The sequence below is a fragment of the Simochromis diagramma genome, unplaced genomic scaffold, assembly GCF_900408965.1.
Source record: "Simochromis diagramma unplaced genomic scaffold, fSimDia1.1 OVJJ01000302.1, whole genome shotgun sequence".
Taxonomy (NCBI): Eukaryota; Metazoa; Chordata; class Actinopteri; order Cichliformes; family Cichlidae; genus Simochromis; species Simochromis diagramma.
Genome location: NW_024386792.1, coordinates 11558629 through 11586390, shown reverse-complemented (window position 1 = coordinate 11586390; position 27762 = coordinate 11558629). Strand labels below are relative to the sequence as shown.

General features: G+C 38.6%; 5 protein-coding genes across 6 annotated transcripts in view; 2 read left to right on the top strand and 3 right to left on the bottom strand.

Moving 5' to 3' along the window:
• LOC120729066 (sodium-dependent phosphate transport protein 2B-like) overlaps window positions 1–3202 on the bottom strand; it is a 13940-nt gene extending 10738 nt beyond the window's left edge. Inside the window, exons 1-4 of the mRNA XM_040024475.1 lie at window positions 2985–3202; window positions 1748–1876; window positions 1344–1487; window positions 1124–1235 (exon numbers count right to left, since the gene is read on the bottom strand). Coding sequence (XP_039880409.1) covers window positions 1124–1235; window positions 1344–1487; window positions 1748–1876; window positions 2985–3144 — 545 coding nt within the window. The 5' untranslated portion in view covers window positions 3145–3202. The remainder of the gene's footprint in view (window positions 1–1123; window positions 1236–1343; window positions 1488–1747; window positions 1877–2984) is intronic.
• On the top strand, window positions 1661–21326 carry chic2 (cysteine-rich hydrophobic domain 2). Of its 2 annotated transcripts, none has more exons than XM_040024474.1 (8): window positions 1661–1665; window positions 14411–14416; window positions 15355–15603; window positions 16826–16880; window positions 17094–17249; window positions 17395–17451; window positions 17531–17590; window positions 18725–21326. In XM_040024474.1, the coding sequence occupies exons 3-8, from the start codon at window positions 15518–15520 to the stop codon at window positions 18773–18775; spliced, it is 465 nt and encodes a 154-aa protein (XP_039880408.1). In that variant the 5' UTR covers window positions 1661–1665; window positions 14411–14416; window positions 15355–15517; the 3' UTR covers window positions 18776–21326. The 2 variants fall into 2 exon arrangements, with proteins under 2 accessions (XP_039880408.1, XP_039880407.1); XM_040024473.1 differs by having other exon boundaries at window positions 15355–15651.
• On the top strand, window positions 7419–11757 carry LOC120729061 (OCIA domain-containing protein 1-like). Its single transcript, XM_040024469.1, has 8 exons — window positions 7419–7601; window positions 7827–7911; window positions 8014–8067; window positions 9013–9060; window positions 9207–9336; window positions 9427–9593; window positions 10819–10980; window positions 11574–11757. Exons 1-8 carry the CDS (start codon window positions 7548–7550, stop codon window positions 11609–11611), a joined length of 738 nt encoding a protein of 245 aa, XP_039880403.1. The 5' UTR covers window positions 7419–7547; the 3' UTR covers window positions 11612–11757.
• On the bottom strand, window positions 12239–14300 carry rhbdd2 (rhomboid domain containing 2). The gene is made up of 2 exons (XM_040024466.1): window positions 13077–14300; window positions 12239–13034 (listed from the first exon to the last, which is right to left on the bottom strand). The coding sequence occupies exons 1-2, from the start codon at window positions 14002–14004 to the stop codon at window positions 12988–12990; spliced, it is 975 nt and encodes a 324-aa protein (XP_039880400.1). The 5' UTR covers window positions 14005–14300; the 3' UTR covers window positions 12239–12987.
• LOC120729063 lies at window positions 20511–27762 on the bottom strand. Its single transcript, XM_040024471.1, has 6 exons — window positions 27602–27762; window positions 23730–23875; window positions 23580–23641; window positions 23305–23415; window positions 22437–22535; window positions 20511–22274 (listed from the first exon to the last, which is right to left on the bottom strand). The coding sequence occupies exons 1-6, from the start codon at window positions 27716–27718 to the stop codon at window positions 22105–22107; spliced, it is 705 nt and encodes a 234-aa protein (XP_039880405.1). The 5' UTR covers window positions 27719–27762; the 3' UTR covers window positions 20511–22104.

The window sequence follows — 27762 nt, the reverse complement described above, 5'->3', positions numbered from 1 at the left end:
CAATCACTACTCAAAACCCATCTGTTTAGAATTGCTTACACCTGATCTGTCTTAGGCCATTTTTATCTTGCTCAGTTTTTATATTTGCCTTTATACTTTTATGACTGTTTATGTCTAAATTTTATCTACCATGTTTGCTATATATACATTTTTCTTATCTTTTTTTATTGTATTGTTTACGTGTTACTGTAAGGTGACCTTGAGGGTCTGAAAGGCGCCTATAAATAAAATGTATTATTATTATTATTACATGTATTTATCATTGGCATGAATGCCATGGTAATTTTTGGCTTTAATGACTTCATTGAACTGTTCTTCTTTCAGGGTGGAATGATTGTACAGAATACATTTTACTGACTTTAAATGATAAAAAAAAAAGCAAGAATTTTTTGATCATGAGTGACTACGGCTGATAATTTCTCTTTGCCAGCATAGAAGAAGAACTGTAGAGTTCTGGAGGAAGTCCCAAACTGTTACCCCAGAAATTGCTTAGGATATTCTGGAACAAGCCTGCCATGAACTAGAAACTTCTGAAATACCACATAATGGTCAGTGTAGTGAGTATTATATCGCCATGGACTGAGACCTTCAACACCACCCCCATATGGTGAAGCAAAGGAGAAGCTAAAGGTCCTACACATTCTCTAACTTCATCTCAAAGCAACAGCTAGATGGTTGAAACTTGGAAACAGTTGGACGTTCACACATCAAAACTGGTTTTGGAGTGGATAAAGTATATATTCGATCCTGCGTGTATAGTTTTGACCATGTGTAGATTACAGAAAATTCAAATTTATGCACTCAATCCTTTTTTTTAAGTCTGTAAAGATGTATTCTGTACAGTAAGTTCACTCTGGAAAAAGAGCAGTTAAAAGAAAACATGGAAATCCCCGAATAACCATACATCGATGCCCATGATGAGTGCATGTAAACATCTGAACAGAGCTATAATTCAGCAGGGTGTTCCTCTAGATACCGTGGGAGAATGCCCACAAGATTCGCAAGGTATATATTTCTGTATATTACTACAATATAATGAAGAACACACACATATTTTCTCCCGGGTTACTTTTTTCTGTTTAGCAGAAGGAAAGGAAGCTTCCATGAAGCACAAATTCATTACCTCCGAAAAGTGTTGCGTTCACCAGCCTGCGTCATGGCGACTAGAGTGTTTGTGACCGAGGTGCCGATGTTGGTGCCCATGATGATAGGAACGGCTACCTGAACTGTTAACACTGTGGAGACACAAAGACCTCCTTCAATATCATCCTCACTCATGATGAGTTTTCTGTGCATGGATGTGTCTCTGTATGTGCTGGTAGAGGGGAGAAGTTCATACTCACAACCAGAGGAGACCATGCTGACAACTATGGAGGAGGAAGTGGATGAGCTCTGGACCAGCAGGGTGACCAGAACACCAATGACTAAACCAGCCAGAGGGTTGGACAAAATTTCGTTGTCCTGAAAGATGTCACCTGCCGTTTTACCTGGACCAGGTGAACAGTAGAGAGTGAACATTTTCACATTCATACCATATTTTATTTTTGAATATAAAAATATTATATATTATGCTTGGGATTGGTGATCGGGTACATTTTAAACAGTAGTAGAACTGAGTACTGCTAAAGGTGACTTGCACAGTGTCTTAAAAACAAGACGTCTGCTGTGGTAAAAGGACTATAGCTTGCAAGTTTATTGCTCAACATTACATTAACTCACAGCTTCTGATAAGTTTAAGAGTGAGTACCTCCCACAAGCTGGAAAGCTGAGCTCAGGATGTCAAGAGAACAAACGAACATATAGAGGAAACCTAAAAGCAGAATCAGCTTCCCCACTGATATCAGCACTCTGAGGACCTTCCCTTTGGTATCCAGAGCTGAAACAAATAGAAAGAGACAAAGCAAAATATACAAGATCAACATGTCTGAAATAACTGACTGAAAAAAAGCACTATTACACAAAAATACACCTTACCCCCCCTTCTTCTTTATTGTAAGCTCTATAGTCCAGTGGCGCTGGATTCAAAGAGGAGGGTAACAACTAAGTGAATATAGTAATTCATGTATATTTTTTAGTGCTGTCAGCGTTAATCTCGTGGGGCTGCACGGCGTTAATGCGTTAACGACCTAACCACGCTAACGCATTGACGCCGTGCAGCCCCACGCAGTAACTCGCTAACGGAGATTTGCCACGTTAATGCGGTTATGGCGTTAACGTCATTTTAACAAGACTAGCGCTGACAGCACTAATAATTTTATATACTAGTAGTATTACATTCTATAATTTTAGAGTTCATCTTAACCTCTATTGCAGTCAAAGCAAATTTACCTAATTTATCTTATCTGAACAGGACGTTTGTTCACTGCTATCACTAACACTACCATTTATTACTGGTACACTGTTCAAGTAATCAGATCAATGTTTGAACTTCTTAAAATGAGGTAATGATGATCCAGAAGCAAACTAGAGTTTGTATTAATGTTTTAAAACATGAAAAGCCTTTTATGTCTTATTCTTTTAGTTTTATACAGATCAACACTTAAAGCTGTTTTTAACTAAATATTTACAAAATCATCAAACTTACAGACAAACTCGAAATATGAAACAAGTGTTTGCAAAAGCATTTACACCTTTAATAGGACACACTGAATATTAACACACTGAAAATTAATATGGTGTACATGAGGAAAAACTCCTAAACACATAAACTTATTGGGGAGTTTTTTCACTTTGTTTAAAAATCAAATATAAAAGCTTCTCAGTGACTATTTTAATTATCACTGTAACAAACAGTAACTCTTTAGCTGCAGGACTTTGTGTTTTACTGCAGCTCTTTATGGTGTAATGTACAGGTAATGTTCTTAATCACTAGGCCTGATTTGTAAATGCAATAGTTATTAACAATGTGCACATCTTATCAGGACTGTCTTATCACAGTCCTTGATGAGACATTGCTTGTACTATTAGAAACAACGAGTCTACACCTGACCACGGGACACCCGCGTCCTTCAGTTCTGGCAGGTCCCATGGATCTGTCTCCTCCGGCTCATCCACGATCAGAGCCGCAGTGGAATGTGCAGGGCTCGCTTTGATTTCTATAAACATGAGAAAAAAGACCATTTTTGTCCTGCTGCACACACACATGTAATTCTGATTAAATCAATCAGTAGCTTTTCCTTACACACCTTTACTTTTATATCCATTTTTCTCATCTTTGTCTTCCTTACATTTGTTTTTTGTAGCCATTTGCTGAAAAAAAATCAGGTTCATTTTTACTCATTTAGTTTTAGTCATTCTCAAACTATTCTTAAGCATAAATAATACTTAAATTATACCAACACTATTGTAATATTTAGATAACACAAAGAAAAAACACCATATTATACATAAACTGTAAAGTAGCTTGCTGTTATCCCTAAATGCAGCAAGCTTTTACACAGAATGATGCATTGCTATGTAAAATTTCCTCTATTTTTGTTGCAATTTGTTAGAGTGATGATTGCCGTTAACTAACAATGCAGCAAACTAAGCATAGATACAGAAAACCTCATTCAGCTGTATCGGCTCCTCGCTTTTAAACTAATTTTCTCTAGCAGGTATTGGCTTCAGGAATAACACACACACACACACACACACATCTTGTCTCATGCCATGTATTGATACATGTATTGATCTTTGTGTCACATTTGCTGTGCCCTGTTTTCTATCATTACTTGTTCATAAGAGGATTACTGCACAGCTAATATTGAACGTCAGTTTTAGTTTTCACATGCTGGGCTTCAGTGGACCACATCCAATCATTTTCAGACTTAATTTCAGTGTTTTCTGTTCTGAATTCCAGCTCAGTAACAATAAACGTGTTTTTTTTTTTCCACATGAATTAAGAGCCACATGCATACATAGCAGTATGTATGTTAAAACATATTTTAAGAATTTATAAATAAATATAATTTAAAAATCTCCACACATCCTCGTGTTACCATACAAATATTGCAGTTCATGAACTCTTGACCCATACTGATTCTCCCAATCCATCATATAATTTTATTAACTTAAATACTCCAGTTTTGCATTCAGTTTTCAGTTAACAGCAGCAAAAATAATTAGAAGATTGACTGAGATATGTCTGTCCTCACCTGTGGCGGGTGTAGTGTGTCCATCCTTCCCGTGCACTTTTTACTTCAGCCTCCGGTTTAAAAATGCTGCCTTTGTGCAGATAAAAAAATGTGATGTGCAGTGTTCACATCACTGGGAACACTTCCGTCACGATGATAAGAAGAACACACCTTCCAAACTTTGATTATTCTTACCTGACTCGGCTTTAATCTTTCTGCCAGTGGTGTTGCAATCCAACTCACATTGTACCTGATAAGTCTCAGGCTGGTGGCATCAGCTTTCAACTGCACCTCCACACCTGCTGCTAAACTTACCCTACCGATGTACTTTGTACATTTTGCACGCAAAACTCATAATCAGTTCTGTTTGCGTGTCCCGTTTGAAAGTATGATCATCCATTTAAAACATGAACTCTTAAAGCAAAAACTCTGTGCTTAATTTAGCTGTTAAAAAAAATAATTCTTCGTTGCATGTCTCATGCACAGCTCTCAGAGTGAGGATATCTCCAGCTGGTGGACCCTGAGATTAACATGGGAAAGAGGTGACAGACACAATAGATGCCCTGACAAAGATTTATTTATACCACACAGGGCAGTGGGGTGTGATCATTGACTGTATTGGGGGTGGGGTGGGTCTATAATGTCATACAAGTCCAACTTGAGTGTATTTTTGGAGCATTTTTGGATAGAAATTATTGATTTTCCTAATCCAGCTACCCATTGGTCAATATTTCAAACTGCCAGTGAATTAAGTTTAGCTCCATAAAACTCTTCATAACAAAAAAAAAAGTCAATCTGCGCCAGAGTGATGCACTGAATCTCCATGGTAGCTGCGCCAGCATGGGAACCCAGGATCCACTGCTCTAGTGCACAACAAGCCCCTGTGGGACATTTCCATGTATCCTTCCCATCTGACCAAATGCTCTGTTGCTAATTTATTAGGTTCAGCTTGTCAATGTGGATGCACATGAAATAAATATGAACTCATAATTTTCCATTTTAAAGAAGTGCTCATTTGATTTTTTTGAAGCACTTTCAACAAATACTGAACACCTTAACTTTCATAAAGGAATTCTGTGTAAGAGGACTGCTTTAGTAGACATAATTGATTTTAGATAGATTAACCAAGCAAATGTGTAACTGGTTTTTTTTTTGTTTGTTTGTTTGTTTGTTTTTTTGGGGGGGGGGGGGGGGGTGAAATGGGGGTAGTTAATATGAATCCAAAAAACAAACCAAAGTGCCACAGTTAACTCAGCAAGTAATTTGTACCTATACCACAGCTTAGAGCTACTTGAGTGGCCCAGTTATGTAACAGTGTGGTTAGCTCAAGTAACTCTGCAGTGACCTAATGAAACCGTTGCCAGTATTGATTGTCCCAGAAGCCACGCTGTACCCCTCTGCAACCCAGTGCACTGAGGTGCCCGTCTGGTTGTCCCAAAAGCCCACAAATTACAACTCCCCAGCTACAGTTCTAATTGGCTGATTATGCCTTAGCATTCCAGTTTGGCCTTACCCCTAAACAGGAGCACCTCCATCGCACACCAACACAGTTAAGGCACATATACCCTTTAGCCTTGCATCTCCTGCCGTGCAGTAAAACCAAATGGAAGATAACTAAGGTGACAAAGGATACAACTGACATTGTCTTTTAGTTTTCTTTTACTTTTATTGATTGTGGTCTCTCTTCTGTTGTACTTATTTTGAACATGCTTAGCATAAAAAGATTCACAGGCTTGATCTTCTCCTTAATAGAAGCATTAAAAGACCTTTGATGCATATATGTGCCTCTACATGGCATGTCCTTCTGAAAACCAAGGAAACAATTATGTTTTAGTTGAACTTCTTTTGTGATGTCCCGCCTATTTGGAGATGAAAGAGGCCACCCAAACACATGAGATATCATTGGAAAAGCCAAGATGTTCTCTTTTGAACACAACGGGGCTTATTATGGTAGCTCAAATATGTCCAAAGACATAGAACAAAAACAATTGTCCATTAAAGAGGACATAAATTAATAGGCTGGTTCTCAGGAGGATGTGAGGCAAAGTCTTTTTCAGTTTACAAGTGCAACAGCATCATCTAGGCACTATACCATGATATTACAGCACTGCACAATTTGGCTCTTATCACCCATTTGTGGCCCTGTATATTATTTTTAATGAAAATCAAGTTGCCATTAATGGTTCCTAAACTGATACATCACTAACGAAGTACAGAAAAATTAGTTGTGCAACTCTGGAAAGTATTTTTCTGTCTGTAAAGTCTAAATAATCAGCACAACATGGACAAAATTATAGTAAAATGTAATGTGTTATTCAATTGAAATATTACGTAGCATGCATAATGTATATTATAAAAGTTGCAGTATTGTAAAATGTAATATGATGAGACATATATGATTATGTGACAAACTGTGCAAACATCTTGAGTCACCCCTCATTTTGCTTTCTAGCAGCCAGACTTTCCTGTCATGTTTTTAAAATGTTCTTGAGAAATGCTTCTTCAGTTTTATCAAGGTCTTTTAAAAGACAATGGCTGCTTTTTTGTTTATATTAAATCAAAGTACTTGCACCTGGCTATTTTCACAGGAATGCTTTTTATTTCTTAAGTCACTTAATACTGACCTATGAATGATTTGTTCATGAAAAGGCTGTGCAATTTAAGAGATGGAACAGTGTTGTGTCTACACATAACAGACAACTTAGCAAAGAACCCTTTTAAATTGTATCTTCAGCTACTTTATTACTAGTAGTCTGATTACTACTTTATTACTAGTAATCAGACTACTAGTAATAAAGTAGAGTCATAGAGTCTTTAGCCGTCTTTAACCGACTCTATGACAAATGTCCAAGATTACACTATTTGACAGGCAAGAAACTATTGTTCTAATAATTCTCATTAGTATCGGATCTCTTTGGGCGTGTGGCTCTAAAAAAAATTTATTCTTCTTACCAGCAAACCAATAGCCACACAATAAGGCAGTTATGATTATGAAAACAATTAAATAGTTTGCATAATATGAAGATGTGAACCGGAAAGTGACAGAAAATAGTTTACATCCACTAGAGGGAGCGGGTCGACAACATTGGTACCACTTTAACAGCCTTTTTTTTTCCAAAATAAAAGACCCAGTTGAGAGCGCTTTCTGATGTTTTAAAGTAATACAATTGCAACGATGTTTATTTTTTATTATTTGGAATCATGTTCATGGGAGATTACATTCCAGCAGTAAAACTGAGATTAACAGGCTTTCTTTCCTCCTTTTTTGTTAGCTAAACAAATGCAACTTTCCTTTAACTTCCGGGTTAATGTCAACGCTATCTGTAGCAATGACATTGTACCAAACACTAGACAAGTCAGTACGCCGAGTGGCTTATACTATGTTAGTTCACATGCTTTGAGGTGTCAGGAAGCTTGGACATTATCGTCAGTATGTCGTCCTCCACTACAGGTTTCCCGGGCGAGCGGCAGCACCAACCGGCGCAGGTAAAACATGGAGATAAACACGCACTAATTTAGATGCTAACACGTTAGCTTACGGTAGCTGGCAGTGACTTTGGATGAACTGCACGCGCAGTTTTATGGAGAGGGGTGTGTGCTTTGTTGCCCTCCGTTTTAATTTCAGTAATTTGAAGATGGATACGTTTGCGTGGATTTCTATGACTTCTAGCGGCTGTTAACTAACAGTAAGGTGTTTGCGTTAACCTGCAGACGCCGCTGAACATTGACTACATCCCCACAGAAGAAGAGAGGAGAGTGTTGAGAGAGTGCAACCAGGAGAGCTTTTTTTACAGGTGTAAGTTTCCCGTGCACGCCAGCTTGATGGTTTAGGATGTGAAAATGTTGTTTGTTGTGACTCCGTCGTGTTTACACTGACATCATTATGATTTCTCCACAGCGGTGCCCTTCTCTGTGATCAGCATGGCTATTACCCAAGCCCTAGTGGCCAGAGGTAATGTTGTTCATACTGTGGAGCAGGGGTGTCAAACTCATTTTACACAGTGGGCCACATTCAGAGCAGTCCAATCTGGTTTTCAATAGGACAGATCAGTCAAACGTATTACAAAGTGTTCCTCTTTCTTTCACTCTGAAGACGTAAGAGAAGTCTTATGAGAACAATTTATAAAGAAAAGATGTGGGAGTGAATCAGCGTGTCACTTTGGTCTTAAATGTTTAGAAAGAAATGTAACTTTGTTTTTTATTTTACAGATAAATTTGATCGAATTTTACCACAAAACATTGATTTCTAAAGAACATAGTGAAAAACTTGAACTTCTGCTAATTAATGGAGTATTAACAATAATTTAAACAAAAAATCTATAATTATAGATACTTTACTAATCCCACACTGTGGAAATTCCCTTGTTACAAGGGTCAGAAAGAAAAAGTAAATTAGACATTATATTTATACACAAGTATTTTTAGATGGTGTTTTTTCTGTGTCTACATTGTACACTCTGACTGCTGTTGGGATGAAGGACTTGCGATAGTGCTCGTTCCTACACAGTGTCTGTAACAGTCTACTGCTGAAGGACCTGCTCAGGGCATCCACAGTCTCATGCAGGGGGTAAGAGACTGTGGATGTGGACCATGCTAATGTCCATAATGAACATTAGCATGGCTAACATCCTGCTCTCACTCAACAGCTGTTGATGGGTTGCTGATATTTCTGTTTGTAAGATTGCTCTAAAACTGTCAGAAAGCACAGTGAAATGTTGAAATTTATGCTCTCCTTTGTAATTTTCACATTTTCTAAAGCATCCAGAGGGACGAGATCATTCTGGCCCCAGGGCCATGTGTTTAACATCCCTGCTGTACTGGAATCAGCACAATATCAGTTAAATGAACATTGTCACATGTTGATACTCAAGTTGACATGAATGTGTTAAATTTGCAGGGGCTCTGTCTGCATCTCCAAGATTTGGATCTTTACCCAAAGTTGCCTGTAAGTTTATAAGTGTTAAATATGTGGGATACACACATACACACACTTGCCCTGTATTTACTGAGTAGAATAAGAAAAACCTCTCTGTTAAACTCAGTTTGTGTTGTTTTCTCGTTTCTTTTTTTTGACTGTGTTTGACCCTACAGTTGCTGGTTTCTGTGGCTACCTGGCTGGAAAACTGTCATATATGAAAACATGTCAGGAAAAATTCAAGAGGCTGGAGAACTCTCCTCTTGGCGAGATTATCAGACAGAAGTCAGGCCTGCCTCCACTGAAGTGAGTATCACATACACTTAATTAAATGCTGGCCTGTTGAGATTAACTGTCAGCAGCATTGCCTTTAGCATTTTGTCCCCTTCTTTACAGATCCCAGGGTCCTCAGTCAGAGTTGGGTGACCCAGACTCTCAGTCTTTTGAACCCATATTCCAGCCTGCAGAAGCCTCGAGCCACACCTACAGCAAAGATTATGGATATGGCTACAGTCCAGACCCACCAGCACAGATGGACAGAGGAGATGACTTTAGTGCTCCAGGTATTCCAAACGGGCAATATGTGGGTTATTCACAATTGAGTTCTCCACAGTAGCTCACCAAAAGAAAGTCCTGGGGCCAAAGCTTCCTGTTCTCTTTTTTTGCAAGGAGTTTGCGGCTCCCACTAGCCATCTTCAGTTAATTTTCCACGAGTGTTAATATTGTATTGATAAAGTGCTCTCTGAATTTTGCTTGCAGCAAGAATAGAAAAGTGCTACCAGTGAAAAGGAAAGACCTTTTCTATCCTTTTCACTTGTTACAGTTAGGTGGTCATCAAAGTCCAGCATTTACTAGTTTTTCTTGTTCGGCATACATGTGAAATTACTTTTTTTTAAAAACAAAACAAGAGTTGGTTGCACAAATTTGAATTTACTTTGGATGTTCTCTAATCCACACAGGCTCAAAAATATATACACATATCTCCCCTGATATTTTGTTATGTCCCTTAGCAAGTTGCACCTTAGCCATATGCTTCTGGTAGTCATCAACAAGCTTCTGGTATAGTGCTGGCTGGATTTCTTGGTTAATTTAAATCTGTTGATTTTGTGGTACAGGTCTGACTTTTTAAGCATACTCCAAAATTTTTTAATAGACTTTAAGGTCTAAGCTTTCTGAAGGCAACTCCAGCTTAATGGCAACCTGCTTTATCTATTGCAAAGTCAGTTTTAAAGTACTGAGATCATTGTCCTGTTTGAACACTCAGTTGTGTCCAAGTTTCAATCGTTCGTCTGCTGATTTTAGGTGAATTTGAAGAATTAGGAGGTAGCTGCGTCCAGATGAACAAAATCAACTTTTTTGAGATTTCAGATTTCCTTACGTGGATTATTGAGCATGCATTAAGACGTGGCCCTTCTTCATTATTCTTTCCACTTTGTATAATGTACCACTGGCACCAAAACAGCTGCAGATCATAAACTACCACCCCCATGCTTGATGATACAGTGTTCTTGGGTTTAAAAGTCTCCCCTTCACACCTCCAAACATACCTCTTTGCAAAATACTATTTTTAATTTTTAATCCTCTCATTCTAAAAAGTAATCAGTGTATAAAGCATCAAACTACTTTTTTGCAAATTTTATATTGTAACTTGTATTCTTACTGAGATTAAACATGTAAGTTGCAAAAGGTGTCCACTGAATTCACAGACTGAGTTAATTTAATCATCCAAACATTTCAACAAAACTTTCCAGTAGAAATGAATCTCATCTTTTGCCCTGTAAATTTCAGTCCAGTCATATGTGGAAGAGGAGGAGCCCAAGAGGAAGTCTATCCTCTATGAGGACCTGAGGCTCAAAAACAGAGAGAACTATGAGGTCACACTCACTCAGAAAGCTGACGCATTGCTCAAAACACCACCTGCAAAAGAGCCAGAAAGACCCAAGAAAGATGGTAGGTGGTTACTGCTAAGGCATATATAGAACTTGATATATACTTTTTTTCCTTCCTTGGCCAAACTAGATGGAAGATAACCAACATTATAGAACTTTATGTTTGTGTCTCTAAAGTGGTGTCTTACAGAGGTTCAAAGTTAGCTGTTAAAGGAGTTGCTTCATAGTCTATAATTCTGTAAGTTAGCATTAAATGACACAATAATTAAATTATAGCAACAGCTGAGAGAAAAAAAAATCTTATAGAATTCAAGGAAGTAAAATGTACAAAACCAAATGTCTGGAAGTCCATCAAAGAAGAAAACCTTATTTAGTCGTGGCAGCAGAATCTTATTCCTGTGATGCGCCTGCATCTATATCGTGAACAAGCAGAGGAGCAACTGGCATGGAAACAAATAGTAGGGAGGGAGAAATTTGACGTCATTACTGCCTTTTATTATAATTCAAGATGCAGTGTGGATTGCACCTTACAGGAGGACTAGGATAATTTCCTTAAAAAATGGTGGTGGATAGATAGAGGTCGATTTGCAAGTACAGCCTGTCTTTTAAGTAATTTGTAAAATAATTTGCATTTCTCCTTCTGTCTCTGTACAGTGAAGAAGAACATCTATGGAGACGCTTGGGAGGAATGAGTCCTTTGGTGAAAATAAGATGTGATCAGTATTCGAGTGTCACTGATTGTACAGGACACGGGCTTTTCAGTGGTCACTTTTCATGATGTACAAGATTATGATAATTTTGTCTTTTAAGTATTAATAAAACCAAACAGTTTCAGGTCTTGGTGCTCTGTGTTTTCACACTAATGTGACTCTATCAAAAATTTTCTATTAACTAGGATAAAGGCAAAGGTTCAAAACAAAAAACCCTGGAGGTGCATTTGACTTGTTTGAACTTGCATCCAGAGTTTAAGACGCTTTCCTAACCTGCAGTTGTTACAATGATTTAAGCACTGTTGTAATTGCATCATGTTTAATACCATGGTGTAAGTACAACAGGGAGTTTAATAGTGAAAGAGAAACTTCTGTTTTACTCATCACAGAGGCCTTTAATTTAGGCGTAAATATGACAATTTAACTTGCAGAGAAATGGACCAAAACCACCAAGGAAACCACTCTCTAAACCTAATCAGTGAAATTAGTTTGGACTGTTTGTCTAGATGCAACACAGGAAGTGGAGTACATCCTGCTGACACCAAATTCAGATAATCAGACAAAAAAAGAAAAATAGAAAGATACAGTGCTTAGCAATTTTACTAGATCACCAACTAGCGTAAGGATTACGCAACAGCTCCCATAAATTAATAGCACTGGCATAAAAATCATATTTGGTGTTATTTGGTTATTCCACCAGTATGTGCAAACACTTTTAATCAAAGTATATTTAATGCTAAAATATAGTTATCCATGAATTTTCAAATGTACTTTTACAAAAACTGGTAAAGCACATTATTGCTTTCTTGATGCCAAATTGCAATTATTTACATGCATTTCTTACCAGGAACATAAATAGTTGAATTTGGTGGTCTAATAAAATAAGTTTTTTAATACTACCATAAAAAGATTGGAATATTTTAAGAAATACTGGGAAAACATGACTGCTCCAACAACACTGCACACTGGTTATTAGTTATACTTGATTGTCATTTTTCTTATGGGTTGACCATGCAGTTAATACAGCCCTATTAGGGTCTGTAACTGCATGGTCTGTATTGTTACTTCTGTGCATCAATTCTGGTTTCCAATTTGTAAGAAAGAGATTAGAAGGTTTTTATTTAATTTTTAATTAGTAGGAATAAAAATATAGAAAATTGGAATTTTTAAAAATGACAAGTCACCAGAAATATTTGAACTTTCAAAAAAAAAAAAAAACTACAATTAATTATACAAGCAGGCAGAAACAATCAGTGCTGAGATGCTGCAGGATCTTATAGATGATAAAAACTGAGTAGCTTTTATAGGATAAGCCTTCATAAGTGGATCCTTGCCAAGGCAAACTCATCTGAAAACATCTACTCTTGTAACAGTGATCCTCCGCTCTTATGGCCATGGCTATGACCATGGCTATGACCATGACTGTGACCGTGGCCATGGCTGTGACTGTGGTTGCAGCTGTGGTCGAAACTCTGTGGTGAAAAGTGTCCAGAGCTGTGTCCTGCAACATGTCCATGAAGACTAAGAGGTGGTGTGGGACTCGCCTGGTGTGGCCAGCCTTCATAAGTCATGGCAGCAGTGTTGGCAGTGGGTAATGGAGCATAAGCTTGCACTGGGTAAGACCCAGGTGTGGGATTGATCTGTGGAAGCAAGGTCTTCTTCCTGTCCTCGGAGGAAGCTGGGATGAACATATCACCGCTGACGGTCCTGAACAGCCTGAAAGGCAACAACTTCTCCAGAACTCCAGCCTTGGCCTCAGACATGTCCAGAAAAGAGACCCATCCTTTACCGTACATCACCCCAACCAGGATGGCAATCACATTACAGGGCAGCACACAGTGAGGGACCAGAGCAGTGGTGATGACAAGGAACACCCAAGGAAGGGCCATAGTGGGAAAACTCACTCCACATAGAAAGGCTTTAGTCATCTTTGTGTGCATGGTAGTTATAGCCACAGAGGCAAGAGTGACGGGAACCAACCCCTCAGTGTGACCCTGGAAGCCGTCCTCCTGCAGGAGATCCATGAAGCTGTAAAACAAGCCTATGATCGAGGACAGCAGGAGGAACAGAAAGAGGAAACGGACCGTCCCCACACCTTTCTCCAAGCTCCCGCTGAGAAACACCAAAGTTGTGATGTTCAGAAGAAGCTGAGCAAAGGTTCGGTGGTAAAAGGGAAACATCAGGATGCAGTATAGGTGTCCGTTTTGAAAAACACTTGCGCCGATGCTGAAGATGCCTTGTTTTAAGCTCAAACATGTTTGGATTGCAAATAAAACACACGATATGATGCTCACTGTGACAATCCCGCTGGTGAAAGCTGGAACAATATCTTTGATAATTTTGCAGATCATTTTAATATGCTCAGTGAGAGCCATTTTATCATCCAACTCAGGATATCCACGATTAATGACCTAAATAGAAGTTGAGCAAGACTTGCTGAACTGCTTCATCGATGTCTTCACTTCCTAAAGAGGAAGAAGTGCCATTTCCGGGATGTTTCGAGCCGAAGGCTTCTGTAACCTTCTCAGGATGTTTCCTTTTTGATGGATAAAAATGGCGTGCAGTCTGTGATGCAATATATCGATAAAAAACACACCAAATTAACTTACTGTACAAACATCTAGCTAGGTATGAATCAGGGAGGCTAGCATGGGTAATAAGAAAACTTCTCGGTAAAACTTTCAAAATAAGTTTCCCTCTAATTTATTTTAGTAAAAACATGTATGTTCTAAGATTTAACCAACGACATTCAAGTCATATTTTGAAAAAGACTTTGCTCAGCTTCCGGTTTTAACTGCCCATCCTCTAGCTATCATTCACACCTCTGCGCCTTCTGCTCAAAGTGAAGAGATGCACTTTTTTTCTTTACCACAAGTATTTGTACAGGTTTATGATACTTCAATAATCTTCATATAACAACATGCAAGACTCCTAAATAGTTGGGAGATTGAGTATGCATCAAGACACCATATTAGACTGTGAAACACCGACTGAAAAGCTCAATAGTTTATAAAGGTTTTTAAAATGACATAAAACTGCCAGTGATTAAATGCTACAGTCAATAATTATGAAAACTATAAATAATAATAACTCAGTTCAAAGAGCATGAAGGAAACTTAATGCAATACTTCAGTTCTCCCTTTGTTTTACTGAGCAAGTGAGACAAATATTTTTTGCCATTTGAACCTCTCACACGCATCAGTGCGTCAAATTGTGATAACTCAGATTTTTTAAATAAAATGTGCTGTGGAATATCAGTATCACTAGACAGCAGTAAATGTCATTCCACAGATAGATGCCTTCAAAAACATCTATCTATGGAATGACCTGGGATTTTTACAGATATCCATCTTCCTGGGTTAGTACATTGCAGAGAGCTGTAATTGAATACTTGTTTACAAATATTTCTCGAATTAGTTTTACATATTTTATATATTGTTATTTCATATAGTGGCCTTCGTTGTTTAACTGTGAATTGTGCTGTTCTTGGTGTTTTTCTGTACATCTGTACATTCCTCAATTACACCTCTATGAAAAGTGCATCCAAACAAAATGGATTGCTATCATATTTTATTTTATTTAACAAACAGTACATATAAGAATTACACGCGACACCAAAGCCTTGTTTTGTGAATCGGCTTGTTAAAAAAAAGTCTGAAAAGAAGTCTGTCCCTCTTCCGGTGTCGTACGGTTACTGCGGCGGATGTTGATATTTTGTTTCAGAGATCTCAGAACGATGTGAAACTGTATCGTCTCCGGGACTGCTCGATATTTTTGTGGCCGTCTTCCCCGATACTTTTTGTCCTATTTCTCTGTAAGGTTTCGCTGTTTGTCGGCATCGTGTCTCTCCCGGTGTCTGTCCCGGGAAGCGCGAGGCCGAGTCGTGCGATGATGGAGGACTTTGATGAGATCTACGAAGAGGAGGAGGAGGAAGAGGAGGACGAGGACAGGGCCGCGGAAGAACAGCTCCTTAAGTACGCTCCGGACCCGGTAGTGGTGCGAGGGTCCGGTCACGTAACTGTGTAAGGAACTGACAGAGCTCACGGGGGTCTACAAAACAGTTTAACGTTACTGTAAAATGCGGCGGCTAACACAGCTTTCCGTGGGTAACCGGTGGCTAGCTGCGTTAGCTGCCGCTGTCTGGCTTAGCCTAGCTAGTTAGCTTCTAACTTAGCATCAAGCTAACTAACCGAGAAGTGAATGATCGGGTCTAGCTTCAGATAAATTTGACCTTTCTTGAGATTTTTTTATTGTAGCTATTGTCAAGTTGTGACAACGTGTTCCCATCACTGGTTTCATTTTTCTGAAGTTAAGTACAGACTTTCAGAGCTGTTTATACCGATCATTACAACACAAGACAGTACTGTGTCCGTAAATAGGTATTCTCACAATTAAAGCTAGTAATAACCTACCATATCTTGAGTAAAGAAATTGTATTCTTAAGTAGTTGACTGTACTGAGAGTAGAGCTTTTTTCCAAACAAGTATACGCTTAACTTGTTTTTTCCGCTTATCTTACCTTGTCTCTTCAAAAAAAAAAAAAGGAAGAGTATCAAGCGTACAAATACTAAGAATAAAGACGGGAAAGGGATAAAGGTTGCAGTTTGTTAAAGTTTTGTGCCTTGAATGGATAAATATACCTCCGTATTTCAGCCAATTTACATTTGTGGATTTAAAAGTTGGGGGGTTTTTTTGTTTGTTTTTTAAATGTCCAGTTTAGTTGGGTGGAAATGAGCTTACAGTTGAGTTACCTCCAAACATAAATATGTGTCCTTACTGTTTTGGGGAGTTTAACCTACTGGTACTGTTTCTTTAATTTAACAGTGCCTCACATTCATTCTCACAGTGTTTTACACTACGCTGCTCTTTGCGTTGAACATTAGATTTGTTTGTGTAATTCAAAATTAACAGTGACAGAAGCTAAATAAGCAGGTCTGTGTGATAGTACACAGATGTATGGGATGTTTGAACTGTGTATTATACATTATCTTTGAATGTTTTAGATGAATTATAAAATAATTATTTTTGTTCTGATAAAGTAAATAGCTTCTCTTTGCTGTGGGTCTCAGAAAGATGTTGTGATGTAATTTTTAATTTCTGCACTAAAAGTATATTAAATCTCTAATAGTGGTTCATGTCTGATACAGTTTCATCTTTAATGTTGTAAGTAAAAATGTAATTTTTTACCTACTTTCAGGTTTGGACTCAGTAACAAATTCGAGTCAGAATTTCCTTCAGCACTTACAGGAAAGGTGAGTGTGTTGTTTTTATTGAAAGCAAACCATGACCGTGGGATTTAGATCAGAATCAACATGTAGTGCGTCATTTAAATTAATTTCTTTCCTTTTTTTTTTTTTTTTTTTTTTTTTGTACGAAACACAGATATTTGATCCACATTTAATGGTGCTAAAAGTGTGAATATACATACTTTTAATAATAAAAGTAATACTGTGTGCTTCCCTTAGGTGGCACCAGAGGAATTCAAAGCCAGTATCAATCGTGTGAACAGCTGCCTAAGAAAGACTCTCCCGGTGAATGTGCGGTGGCTTCTGTGTGGTTGTCTTTGCTGCTGTTGCACACTGGGCTTCAGTTTGTGGCCCGTCATCTGCCTCAGCAAAAGAGTGAGATGCCCATTCACTTCGTCCCACAGTTTGAAAATGTTACGCATTTGTTGCAGCATCACAGTGAACACAACAAAAAATGTTGTGCCCTAAGTTGATATGAGGCCGTTTTTTCACAACAGTATCATCTAATATCTTTTTCCAGACAAGAAGATCTATAGAGAAACTTTTGGAGTGGGAAAACAGCAGACTTTACCACAAGGTAAGCAATGAAGGCATCATTTGAAATGTGTGGGTTGATGAAACTTATCTAATCTTCTATAATCACTGTTTCTGTGTAGTTGTGTTTGCATTGGAGACTAAGCAAAAGGAAGTGTGAAACCAACAACATGATGGAATATGTAAGTATTAGCTTTTTTCAGTGGTGCAATTATCCCAGTACAGTTAAAGAAAGTATACCAGGTGTTACACCCACTACCAGATTGTGTTAAAAAGCTGCTGTTTTAACTTAAAAGGTACTATTTCAGATGATAAATTGTGCCGAGGGTTGGTTTTCAGTTGTTCATGAAGTCACAGGATTATTGCTGCACCATGGAAAAGTATCATATCTCCAACCTTTTTGAGCGCAGATGTTAAGAAGTTATTGTATCTGCAGTGTATGCTTGCATGTCTTTGATCGATTAGTGTAGCGCATAGTGGCTCAGTTAGTCCAAAAGAAAGGGGTAAAAAAAATATTACAAAATAGTTTAACCTACTAGTATTAGCGTTTCTTATTACTAACATTAGCAATTTTGTGTCATGGTGTCTGGGCTTTTATATACAGATGTTGTTTATCCAGCCAGCTTTCAGCTACTTCATCCGATTCTGTGCCAGTTTAATTGTGTTTAGAAGAGGCTGACATGCTCCTCTAAATATAAACGCAGCATATTGATTCTTGTAAAGATACACAAAATGTAATATTCTGTGGTTGTTATCTGTTAATATATCTGGCTTCCTCATAATGCTAACACAATAGCCATTTATCCATCAACCAGTTCCTCTTTTTCATAGTTTTGCGTATAGCCACGGGCAGCCTGCTTGTTTTTTGTTTTTGTTTTTTTGTATTTCAGAAAAAGTTACTTTAGCACGATCTGCTTAGTTAAGTTGGTACTCAGAAGTAAACAAATAGGCTTGCACAGGTTTGCATCTGTGACCCAGTTAGATGTGAGATGGTGGCTGCTTTGATATAAACACTGTGGCCAAACCTCTCCAAGTGAAGTGAGTTTTTTTCCATCAGTACCTACTCGGGTCGGCTCAGCACAGCCTGACATGGTTATTAGGGTTTTCCATTAGATGATAGTACCTGTTACCAGGTACTTTTAAAAGTACCTGTTACACAGAAACAACATCGTGGTGCCCGTGTCTAATGAAAAGCCACAGACAGAGCAGCAGGTACGTGTCAAGTCGATCCAAGGAGGTACTAATTGGGGGGGGCTTAAATCTTGTTGAAACATCCCTGACTCACTACTGAGAGCCTTTTGTTCTATTTCCTGCAGGTAATCCTAATAGAATTCCTACCTAAGGTCCCGATCTTCAGACCGGACTAGCCTGACTACAGCTGATCTGAAACTTCTTCTGCTGCCTGCCGCTGTCACAGAATCACGATGGCTGTAAAGTTCCCAAATTATTACAGTTCCTTAAATACTCCAGCATTTATGTTGACATTTATTCTCCCTGTTTTCTCTTGGATCCATTCCCTATAACATATCTACAGCCTTGTTTACAAATCCAGCAGCCCCATACTTTTTTTTTGGGGGGGGGTGACATCACCATTGAACCTTGGCCAGCTGGGCAAACCTATATCAGCCTATGGGATGTGAGGGGAGAACCAGCCGTGGACAATTTTCTTGATCTTTGGAACTATACCTGGAGACTAGACTCTCACATTGAGTTCTGGGAGCCACGACTGGAAATTTGTTATTTGTTATTTTTATGTTTCCTAACCGAAGCACATGGCACAGACAGACCATGATTAAAAAATATATCAATCAATAAAACACTTTCATATGTTACACCACCAACTTCACCTGCAAAAAGTACACGCCAGTGCATTTGTAACAGTTGGTTTGGTGCTTTCGATTTGTTAAAGGCAGAGGAAGCAACGCAACACTGAACTTCAAAAGAGCCTTCATCCAAATCGACGCTGTAGCGGAACGTGGGGGTCCTGCGGGAACATGTTGGGCCAGTGGCAAAAACAGCTGAACTCAGTGTCACTATTCAAATACCAGGCATCCTCTGGCCTCTTTTCACGTCACTTCACTGTGCATCAACCTAACCCAGTGACAATCACACACTTTGACTGTACTGTATGAATGGGTCTTTATGCTACACAGGCTACGTGGAACAGTTTGTTTTAAACGTGTGTCCAGGTGGTGGGCTGACTCTTGAAGAGACGGCCACCGGTGTTAAAGAAAAGCTTTTTTTTTTTTTTCTTCTTCTTCTTTGTTTTTATTATTTGAAGGTTTGTTTTCTGTTTTGTTGAAAGAAAAGACGGACAATGCTTGCAAAACTTTTATGTGTGTCAAACATAAGCAAAAAAATAACCGAAATTGGACAAATCAAACAGAGGATACTCTTCTTTGGTAATGGAAAAAAAATACTTCAATCTTTTAGTTTAAGTAATTTATAAATGTGAGCGTGCATTGATGAAATAAGCATCTTTTGTGTAACTGCAAAGGAATGCCTTGGTTGTTTTATTTCTCTCTGGGGTCTTGTGTCGTGACTAAAGCACACAATCGCTTTGTACATAAGAGAGGCCAAGTAAAGGTGTTGATTATCTGCTGACCTTGGCTTACTCGTGTCTAGAGGATGTGGATGTGTACAAGGCAGATATTCTGTTTTAGATGTAAACTTACTCGAGATGAGCATAAAGAATAAGAGTTCCACCTTGTGAGTACTATGTGGTACAAGTGATCTGTGTCATGAAGCAGGATTTGGGCGTTCAGTATAGTATGGGGAAACTCAAACAATCAACAATCAACAAGGAAATGAAGCAGGTCTAATATGTGTAAAGAAGTTTTCAGCCCTACTCTGTTCTATGAGGCGTTTTTGTCTTCCAGTTTGAACCAGTTGTTTTCAGAAAAAAAGCTCAGACTCTACACAGTCTGCTAATATGTAAACATGCTGCTCTTTCCAGCAGAAGTTAGTGAACACCAGTAACAGACCTCAAAGGGAAGTAACAAAATGCACTCCGTATAGTAGTAAAGTGTGTCTAATTTGATTGCAGTTTTTCCAAAGACTTCTATAGAACCTGAACTCTTTTTTTTGTTTGTTTTTTGGGGGTTTTTTTTTAATCACAACTGAGTGCAAGTATTGGCTCTTCCACATTGGCTTCATTTTTTTTTCAGGTCTTGGAGCCATGTCCATTTTTTATATCATCTTTAGTTATCAGCTAGCCTGACAAGCAAGGGGCATTTATAGGCCATATTTAGCAGAAATAACTGCTAAATAATAGGCAGTTATTATTTTTAGCGTAAATCCATTAAAAGCAACCTAAAAAGGTTTGAGTGCCGCAAACATGGTTAAAAGGTCTTTTGGAGCCTGCCTCAGGTGGTCACATGAGGAGCTGCAGCCGGTGGCAGTTCGATGTTAGCAGGATTTTTCAGCCCCAGAGAAGTCCACTTTGTTATAAAATGTTGATTATGAAGCCTTGTTTCTGAGTGAGTTATTTAGCCTGTAATCCTACTTCATGATGGTTACTTCAACAAATGTTTCCATGTCACAGATCAAAACGTGAAGCACATCACAAATCTTGCATATGTTTGACATTGACAAAGAGAGGAACAGATGGAAATCTGAAAGGCCTTTTTGAGTAGATTGCATAATTGTCTTTCCCTGCTCCACACACCTTTGTGAAAGCATAAGAAGACTATGAGGTTATGTATGTCAAGAATTTGAGCTAAGCCACTTAGTTTTTGTTCACTGAGGTCTGGTGATTGCATGGGCCACACTCGGGGGATTGCACTAGATTTTAAAAAACCCAATAATGTAGCAAAATCTCACTGTTACACCAGAGTGTTGCATATAGTACACACGTCACACGTTACTTTGAGTAATTGCTAAATGGTGCATTTGAAGATTTGGAAATATCCCTGAGAACGAAAAAAGAATAACCTTTCTAACATTTCTGTGGTCTTCCTATTTAGAAAGTGAAGGAAGCACATGCACCAACAAAAAACAGATTTAGCCTTTTTATGTTAAAAGACCCAAATTCACTTGATTACTGCTGGTTTGCCTGTCGGTTCATCTGTCACTTTTCTATACTTTGAACTGTTCTGTGTAAAGCGAGGCATAGGGCCGTATGCATATTTGTGGTGTGTGTGCATGATGTTTGCAGAAGCAAATGTTCCGATGTAGATCTGACTGTGATGAAATCCTGCACAAAAAATGAGTCCTTTTTATATAATCTTGAGTGGTCGTATGTGTGCGTGTGTGTCTGAGAGACAGAAAATGTATATACATGACTCATGAGCAGATGTATGTAAAGGAATAAACTTAATTAAACAAAGGTATGGACATTCTTCTCTTCAACTCATTTTTTTATTAACTGCTTCCTTGGCTGCTATTATTTGCTAGATAATAAGCGCTGACAGGCATCTTTGTAAGGTACACCTGTCCACCTGCTCTTTCATTCTAATCAGCCAATCAAATGACAGCAACTCCGTTTATTTAAGCATGAAGACGCAAGATAACCTGCTGAAGCTCAAATCGGAACATCAGAATGGGTAAGCCAGTTGATTTGAGTAACATTTAACATAGCATGGATCTAGGGTTTACAGAGAGTGGTCAGACAAAGAGATCAAGTAGGCTTTAGATTTAGAAAATGTGTTAACACCAGAGGTCAGAGAAGAATGGCTTAGTGACATTTATGACTACTTCAGTCTTCCTTGAATAGATCCACACTAGTTTGGACCATGTCTAAAATGGTCTTCATTCCACTCTCAGTGAAAAGCTTCTCAAATGGGTTGAGATCATCGGGCGTTATGCTGCTCAAGGTCAGATCAATAGTCTTTGTTCCTGGGCTGAGCGCTGGATCTGGGCAAAACCCTGCAAGAAGACATTTGTAAATAAAGTTCATTCATAAATTTGATTAATCTATGACCTTGTCAAACATGGTGGTTACAAAAAATATAAAGAGTATAAAGATAATATTAGATTGAAGAAGTAACATTCAGTTTCTAGGTTTTCATATTATATAAAGGTTTATACCCTTTTCTGAATCCATGATAGCAGGTGGTTGTAGGTTCAGACACTCTGCCTGCTTTGTAAACTCTTCCAGCTCAGCAGCAGACACTTTAGTTCTCCTACCTGAGAGACAGAAAAAGTGTTAGCACGGCACCAAGTAAGTAAAGAGATTAAAACACAAAGAAACAACTGCTGCTGCTATTTCAGGACCTGGACCACTTGCTGCAATTGAAGGAACCATGATATTGAAGGAGAATTTGTGGCCATGAGCACATGAGCTAGGCCACGTCTGAATGGCTTTCAAAATCTGTTCATGCTTGAAAATCCAATCCAGTGCGGCTGAATTGAACGGACTCTATATAGTAGAGTTTTGAAAAATTCTTCCACAGCGATGTGAAAGACTCATTGCTAATCATTGCAAATGCTTGATTTCAGTTCTTGCTAACCAGTTATTAGGTTTAGGGACAATTTCCTTTTCACACAGTGCCATGTAAAGGAAATATTCCTTTAAGAACTGTGTTTTCTATTTGCTTGGGTTATCTTTGTCTAATCTAAAAATGTATTTGATGATCTGAAATATCTAAGTGTGACTAATATATAAAATAGAGAGAAACCAGGAAGGGTGCAAATACATTCTCACAGCACTGCACATTTTTAGATGTTTTATTCTTTTTTAAAAAAAGAAACATTTCTAAATATGCCTTTAACTGGCAAGTGTTATTTGTAACTGGTATTTCAAAGGGCAGTGTTCCAGTTTATCAAGCCGTATAACAGTGGAAACCACTGTTCAATTATTAGTCATTGTTTTATTTTGGAAATTAGTGGCCGGCGTCTCATAAAAAATACTTAAGTACTTTGACATTACATTATTTAGCTGTGTCATTGTTCTTACTCAGGAGATTGAGTTTGCTTGTGGTTCTTCCAACGGTGTTATTTGAGAAGATAACAAGGCAGTCAGGGCAGCCAGTATTCAGCAGGACAGCAGAAGCTTGGAAAGGGAGCTCTGTGGACAGATGACAGATGATGGCCATACTTCATATTCTTTTAGCATTGGTAAGGGTAAAGCTGCACTGTGCAAATACACACCAATCGATATATACTGAAAGTGTTATGGTAATGCTAGGCACAAAGTCTAAATCAAATGTTTGTTCCCTCACTAATACTCACCCACAGTGAGAGTGTTGTTAACCAAAGTCATGTTGGTTTTCAGTGCGAAACACTTGTCCATCCTTTTAAAAGATAAAATTAAAGAGATTTCTAAATTCACATTACTTGAAAACAGTATCAGTTCAGGCAAGGCTTTATCATTTTTATTACATTTTTTGAATGTAGAGATTATTGAACGTATTAGCCTCAGTGGCAGCAGTGGTGTTCATCCAGGCGGACACCACAAGCATCTTCATCAGCATTTTGAATCCAGGTATGCCTGTGCTCGCTGCTATTTGTGTCCATTTTCCCACCAGCTGAAACAGATGGTGTATAATATACAGGGGGTAAAATAAGTATTGAAAACATCACCAGATTTCTCAGTACATACATTTCTAAAGGTGCTATTGACATAAAATTCTCACCAAATGTCAGTAACAATCCAGCCAGTCCACACATGCAAAGAAATCAAACTATAGATGTTATGTGTAATAATGAGAAATGAAAGAAGGAAAAAGTATTGAACACCCTTACTGAAATTGTATTTAATACTTCATGCAAAAGCTTTTGTTGGTAATGACAACTTCAAGACGCCTCCTAGCCGCAGGCATCGCTCAGGTGTGATTTTGGTTCATTCTTCTACACAAATGGTCTTCAAATTCTGAACGTTCTGTGAGCCCTGCTATGAACTCTAAACTCTATTATATCTATAGATTTTCAATTAAATTCAGGACAGGTGATTGGCTGTCATTCTAGCAGCTTCTTTGGCTTTGTGTTTGGGATCATCGTCTTGCTGAAAGGTCCGTCCTCATTTCATCTTCAACATCCTGGTAGATGCTAGCAGAACATTTTTCTATTCATCTTCCTCCATTTATATGAAACATTCCAGTGCCACATGACGAAAAACAGCCCCATACTTTGATGTTCCCAACTCCAAACTTCACTGCTGGTATAGTGTTTTTGGGGTGATATGCAGTGCCTTTTGACCTCCAGACATGGCATGTATTATAGCATCAGTTCAGTTTTGGTCTCTTGTGATGGACCGAGCAGTAGTGATGGGACGTTCTGTATCGAGGCTTCGGAGCGTGTGTCGAGTAATGGAGGGGGCGTTTCCGCGAAGCGCGTATCGAGGCTTGCTTCATTTATGGGAGGAGCTGAAAATGATGACGTCCGAAGCCTCGCTGCCCGGCTGTACCACGTGACTGGTTCATGAAGTGGTTCGAACTTTGCCGCGAGATATGACAGCGATACAAACCCCTCAGACTTCAATCAAAAATGTGGGTGTTTGATGGAGAGTTGCGGTTAGTGAGAGTTTGGAGACCGTTTGGAGGTTTATGAGAGTGAGGAGAGAAAGTCAGGAGAGAATGGAGCCAGCTAAGAAGAGGAGGATGTCCTCCCCTGTGTGGGAACATTTTGATCTTATTCCTCCCAACAAGGTATGTAAATTTCTACAGAAGATGTATTTTCATGATACTGATGGTGCAATACAATTTATGTTGAGCTGTCTTGACTTTTGTACAAGGTGAAGTGTTTGCTATGTGCCAGGGAGCTGGGATATAACAACAACACCTCATCCATGCTTAGGCACTACAGAGCTTTGCATGAGAATAAGGGGAACACCGATTGTGGAGCAAGGCCAGGTGAGCCATCAAATGCAATGATAATATAGGATGCAGTAATGTTACTAAATGATATAACAATATTATACAACTGTAATAAGTTACGTGTGTGATATTTATATTTGTGCTTTGTCTTTATTGTCTTTCCTCAGGAGAACAATCTCAAATAGATGAAAACCTGGTCAGCATGGTGATTGAGGACTCCCAGCCATTTAGCATTGTGGAGGACAAAGGATTCAAAAGATTTGTTAAATCATTAAATCCTAGCTATGTTCTCCCCACTAAAAAGGTCATAAAAGCAGTGAAAATTTAGTTTTTACAGAATAAAATGTGAACAGGCAGGACTGAGGCTCAAAGCCTCAGTGTGTAGCTGTCCATACCTCAACGTTACAAAAGCACAACCACTGTCCACACCCCAACCACACCTCACCTCACAGTAAATGATCATTTCCATTTCAAGCATTTCCAAATAATCATTTCCCATACTGCCAGTATAAATATACACAGTATACTGCATCACTACAATATACATGTTTTACACACTCCTTTTGTTGTTGACATTTACAGGCTGTGTGCAAAATGCCACACTCTTCAAATTCATGCCAGCTATTATTTTTACGTCCAGTAGGTGTCCTGCTAGAGCAAATGAAGCTTCATGAAGCTTCGCGTTGGGGTGAACCAATTGGATGAAAAGCTTCAGTGCTTCATGGGGCTTCATCTGCCCATTACTACCGAGCAGTGAAGGAAACTTAGGCACAGGTTAAAGTCCAAAAAAACGTTTTTTTATTTAACCCAAAAAACATAATTGGTTAACTCATGCAAAAAGAATCAAAATCTTGGGCCCATAAAAGAGGTCAAAATAACAAAACTCTACTCAAAGTTGACAACACAACTGATAACTCAAACACACTGACCTAACTTAATGAGACAAAGGGGAAACTTAAATAGTGGCTGATCAGCCCACAAAAACAGGAGAAGGGGTAAAACACACAAAACCTAACTAAACCAAACATAATGAACTTCATTTCCCCCCCCCCCTGGTCCTGAGTTATGGCATGAACCAATTTGTAGTCTTCCTTTAAAGCTCGCTCTGCCCCTTTTCCACGTCTTGGCTCCTTAATCAAGGGACTGGAACAGCTGCAACTAAGGTAACTCAGAAAACAAAAAATTAATCATACATAACAGTGTAAACTAAAATGTGCGCACTTATTTTAGAATGCAGTGTTATGTGGATATGTGAATTAACTCTAAACCAAAACCAGTTATTTATTGTCCTGTAAACAAATTCCTATATTTAAAGAAAGAAATGTGAATGCAATGTTACTTATAAGCCTCTACACTAACATGGTGGGTATTACCACTGTGTGGCTCTAAGTGCAGCCATCACATCTCTACTGACCAGAGTATATTCTGCCAGTATTTCTTGTCTAAATGTTGTTCAGCAAACTTTAAACGTGCTTTAGCATGCTTTTTCTTCAGCAATGGAGTCTTGTATGGTGAGCGTGCATACAGGCCACAGCAGTTGAGCTGATTCCAAGTCTTTTTGTAGCTCTTCGCAAGTGCTCCTTTGCTTTTGACAACTCTTCTGATAATTCTTTTCACTCCCCTGTCTGAAAACTGGTGGGGAGCAGCTGGTCCTGGCCGGTTTATGGTGAAATTATGTTCTCTCCTGCCCCAACAGTGCTCACTGGAACCTTCAGATCCAACATAACCGTTCTGGTTCTGTTGGATCTGAAAAGTACTAGGTTTAAAACGCATGGGGATTGGGGTTTTCAGGCACTGTGCACAGTGCCTGAAAACCCCGAGGCTGTGGAAGTCCCTGCTGTTGTCTTTATGCTCTCTAGACTCCACTGACTCCTTTAAAAAGCAGCTGAAGACATTTTTATACAAACGAGCTCTTAATTAAATTTTTCACTGTTTTATATTACTGTATTTGTATTTTTGATTTAATTGTGAAGCACTTTGTGATTTTTATCTGTGAAATGTGCTATATAAATAAAATTTACTTACTTGCTACTTGTTTAGTAATTCTGATGGATTGGTTTTATCCATCATGAGATGTTTCTTGTGTGACACCTTGGTAATGAGACAACTTTTTATAGGCCATCAGTTAGAACAGAACCAACTAACATTAATTTGCACTAGGGGGCAGGGTTGCTTTGTAATTGCTGATAGATTTCAGCTGGTGTCATGACTTTCCATGCCTTTTTGCACCTTCCTTTCTATATATTCAATACTTTTCCTCTTATTATAACACATAGCTTAATTTATGGATATCAATGGTTTGATTTCTTTGTATGTGTGGACTGGATGGGTGGTTATCCACATCGGGTGTGAATTTCATGTAAATTTGGTGGCATGTTCAAAACTTATTTTACTCAGCGGAAAGTGATAAGTGAAAGGTGAGATAAGAGAGAGTCTGACCTGATTGCCGTGGATTTCACAAGGCTGGATTAGATTCTCACAGCTTGTCACAGGAGCTGAGTGTCCAAAAGACAGAAGACCGAGCACAGCTACAGCAACGTGAACAAACTCCATCATGGCTCATCTGCTGATAGTGTGGCTTCAGACTCTGAAGTGTGTTT

Bases quoted from the DNA above. Each gene is read 5' to 3' on its own strand.
- LOC120729061 (XM_040024469.1), top strand. From the start codon at position 7,548: ATGTCGTCCTCCACTACAGGTTTCCCGGGCGAGCGGCAGCACCAACCG. The intron at 8,068-9,012 runs GTAATGTTGTTC...TTAAATTTGCAG, and splicing joins CCAAGCCCTAGTGGCCAGAG to GGGCTCTGTCTGCATCTCCA. The intron at 9,594-10,818 runs GTATTCCAAACG...TGTAAATTTCAG, and splicing joins AGATGACTTTAGTGCTCCAG to TCCAGTCATATGTGGAAGAG.
- rhbdd2 (XM_040024466.1), bottom strand. From the start codon at position 14,004: ATGGCTCTCACTGAGCATATTAAAATGATCTGCAAAATTATCAAAGAT. The intron at 13,035-13,076 runs GTCACAGCCATG...GTCATAGCCATG, and splicing joins CGACCACAGCTGCAACCACA to GTCATAGCCATGGCCATAAG.
- chic2 (XM_040024473.1), top strand. From the start codon at position 15,518: ATGATGGAGGACTTTGATGAGATCTACGAAGAGGAGGAGGAGGAAGAG. The intron at 15,652-16,825 runs GTAAGGAACTGA...ACCTACTTTCAG, and splicing joins GGGTCCGGTCACGTAACTGT to GTTTGGACTCAGTAACAAAT. The intron at 17,591-18,724 runs GTAAGTATTAGC...TATTTCCTGCAG, and splicing joins CCAACAACATGATGGAATAT to GTAATCCTAATAGAATTCCT.
- LOC120729063 (XM_040024471.1), bottom strand. From the start codon at position 27,718: ATGATGGAGTTTGTTCACGTTGCTGTAGCTGTGCTCGGTCTTCTGTCT. The intron at 23,416-23,579 runs GTGAGTATTAGT...ATCTGTCCACAG, and splicing joins TAACAACACTCTCACTGTGG to AGCTCCCTTTCCAAGCTTCT. The intron at 22,275-22,436 runs GTATAAACCTTT...GTCTTCTTGCAG, and splicing joins TATCATGGATTCAGAAAAGG to GGTTTTGCCCAGATCCAGCG.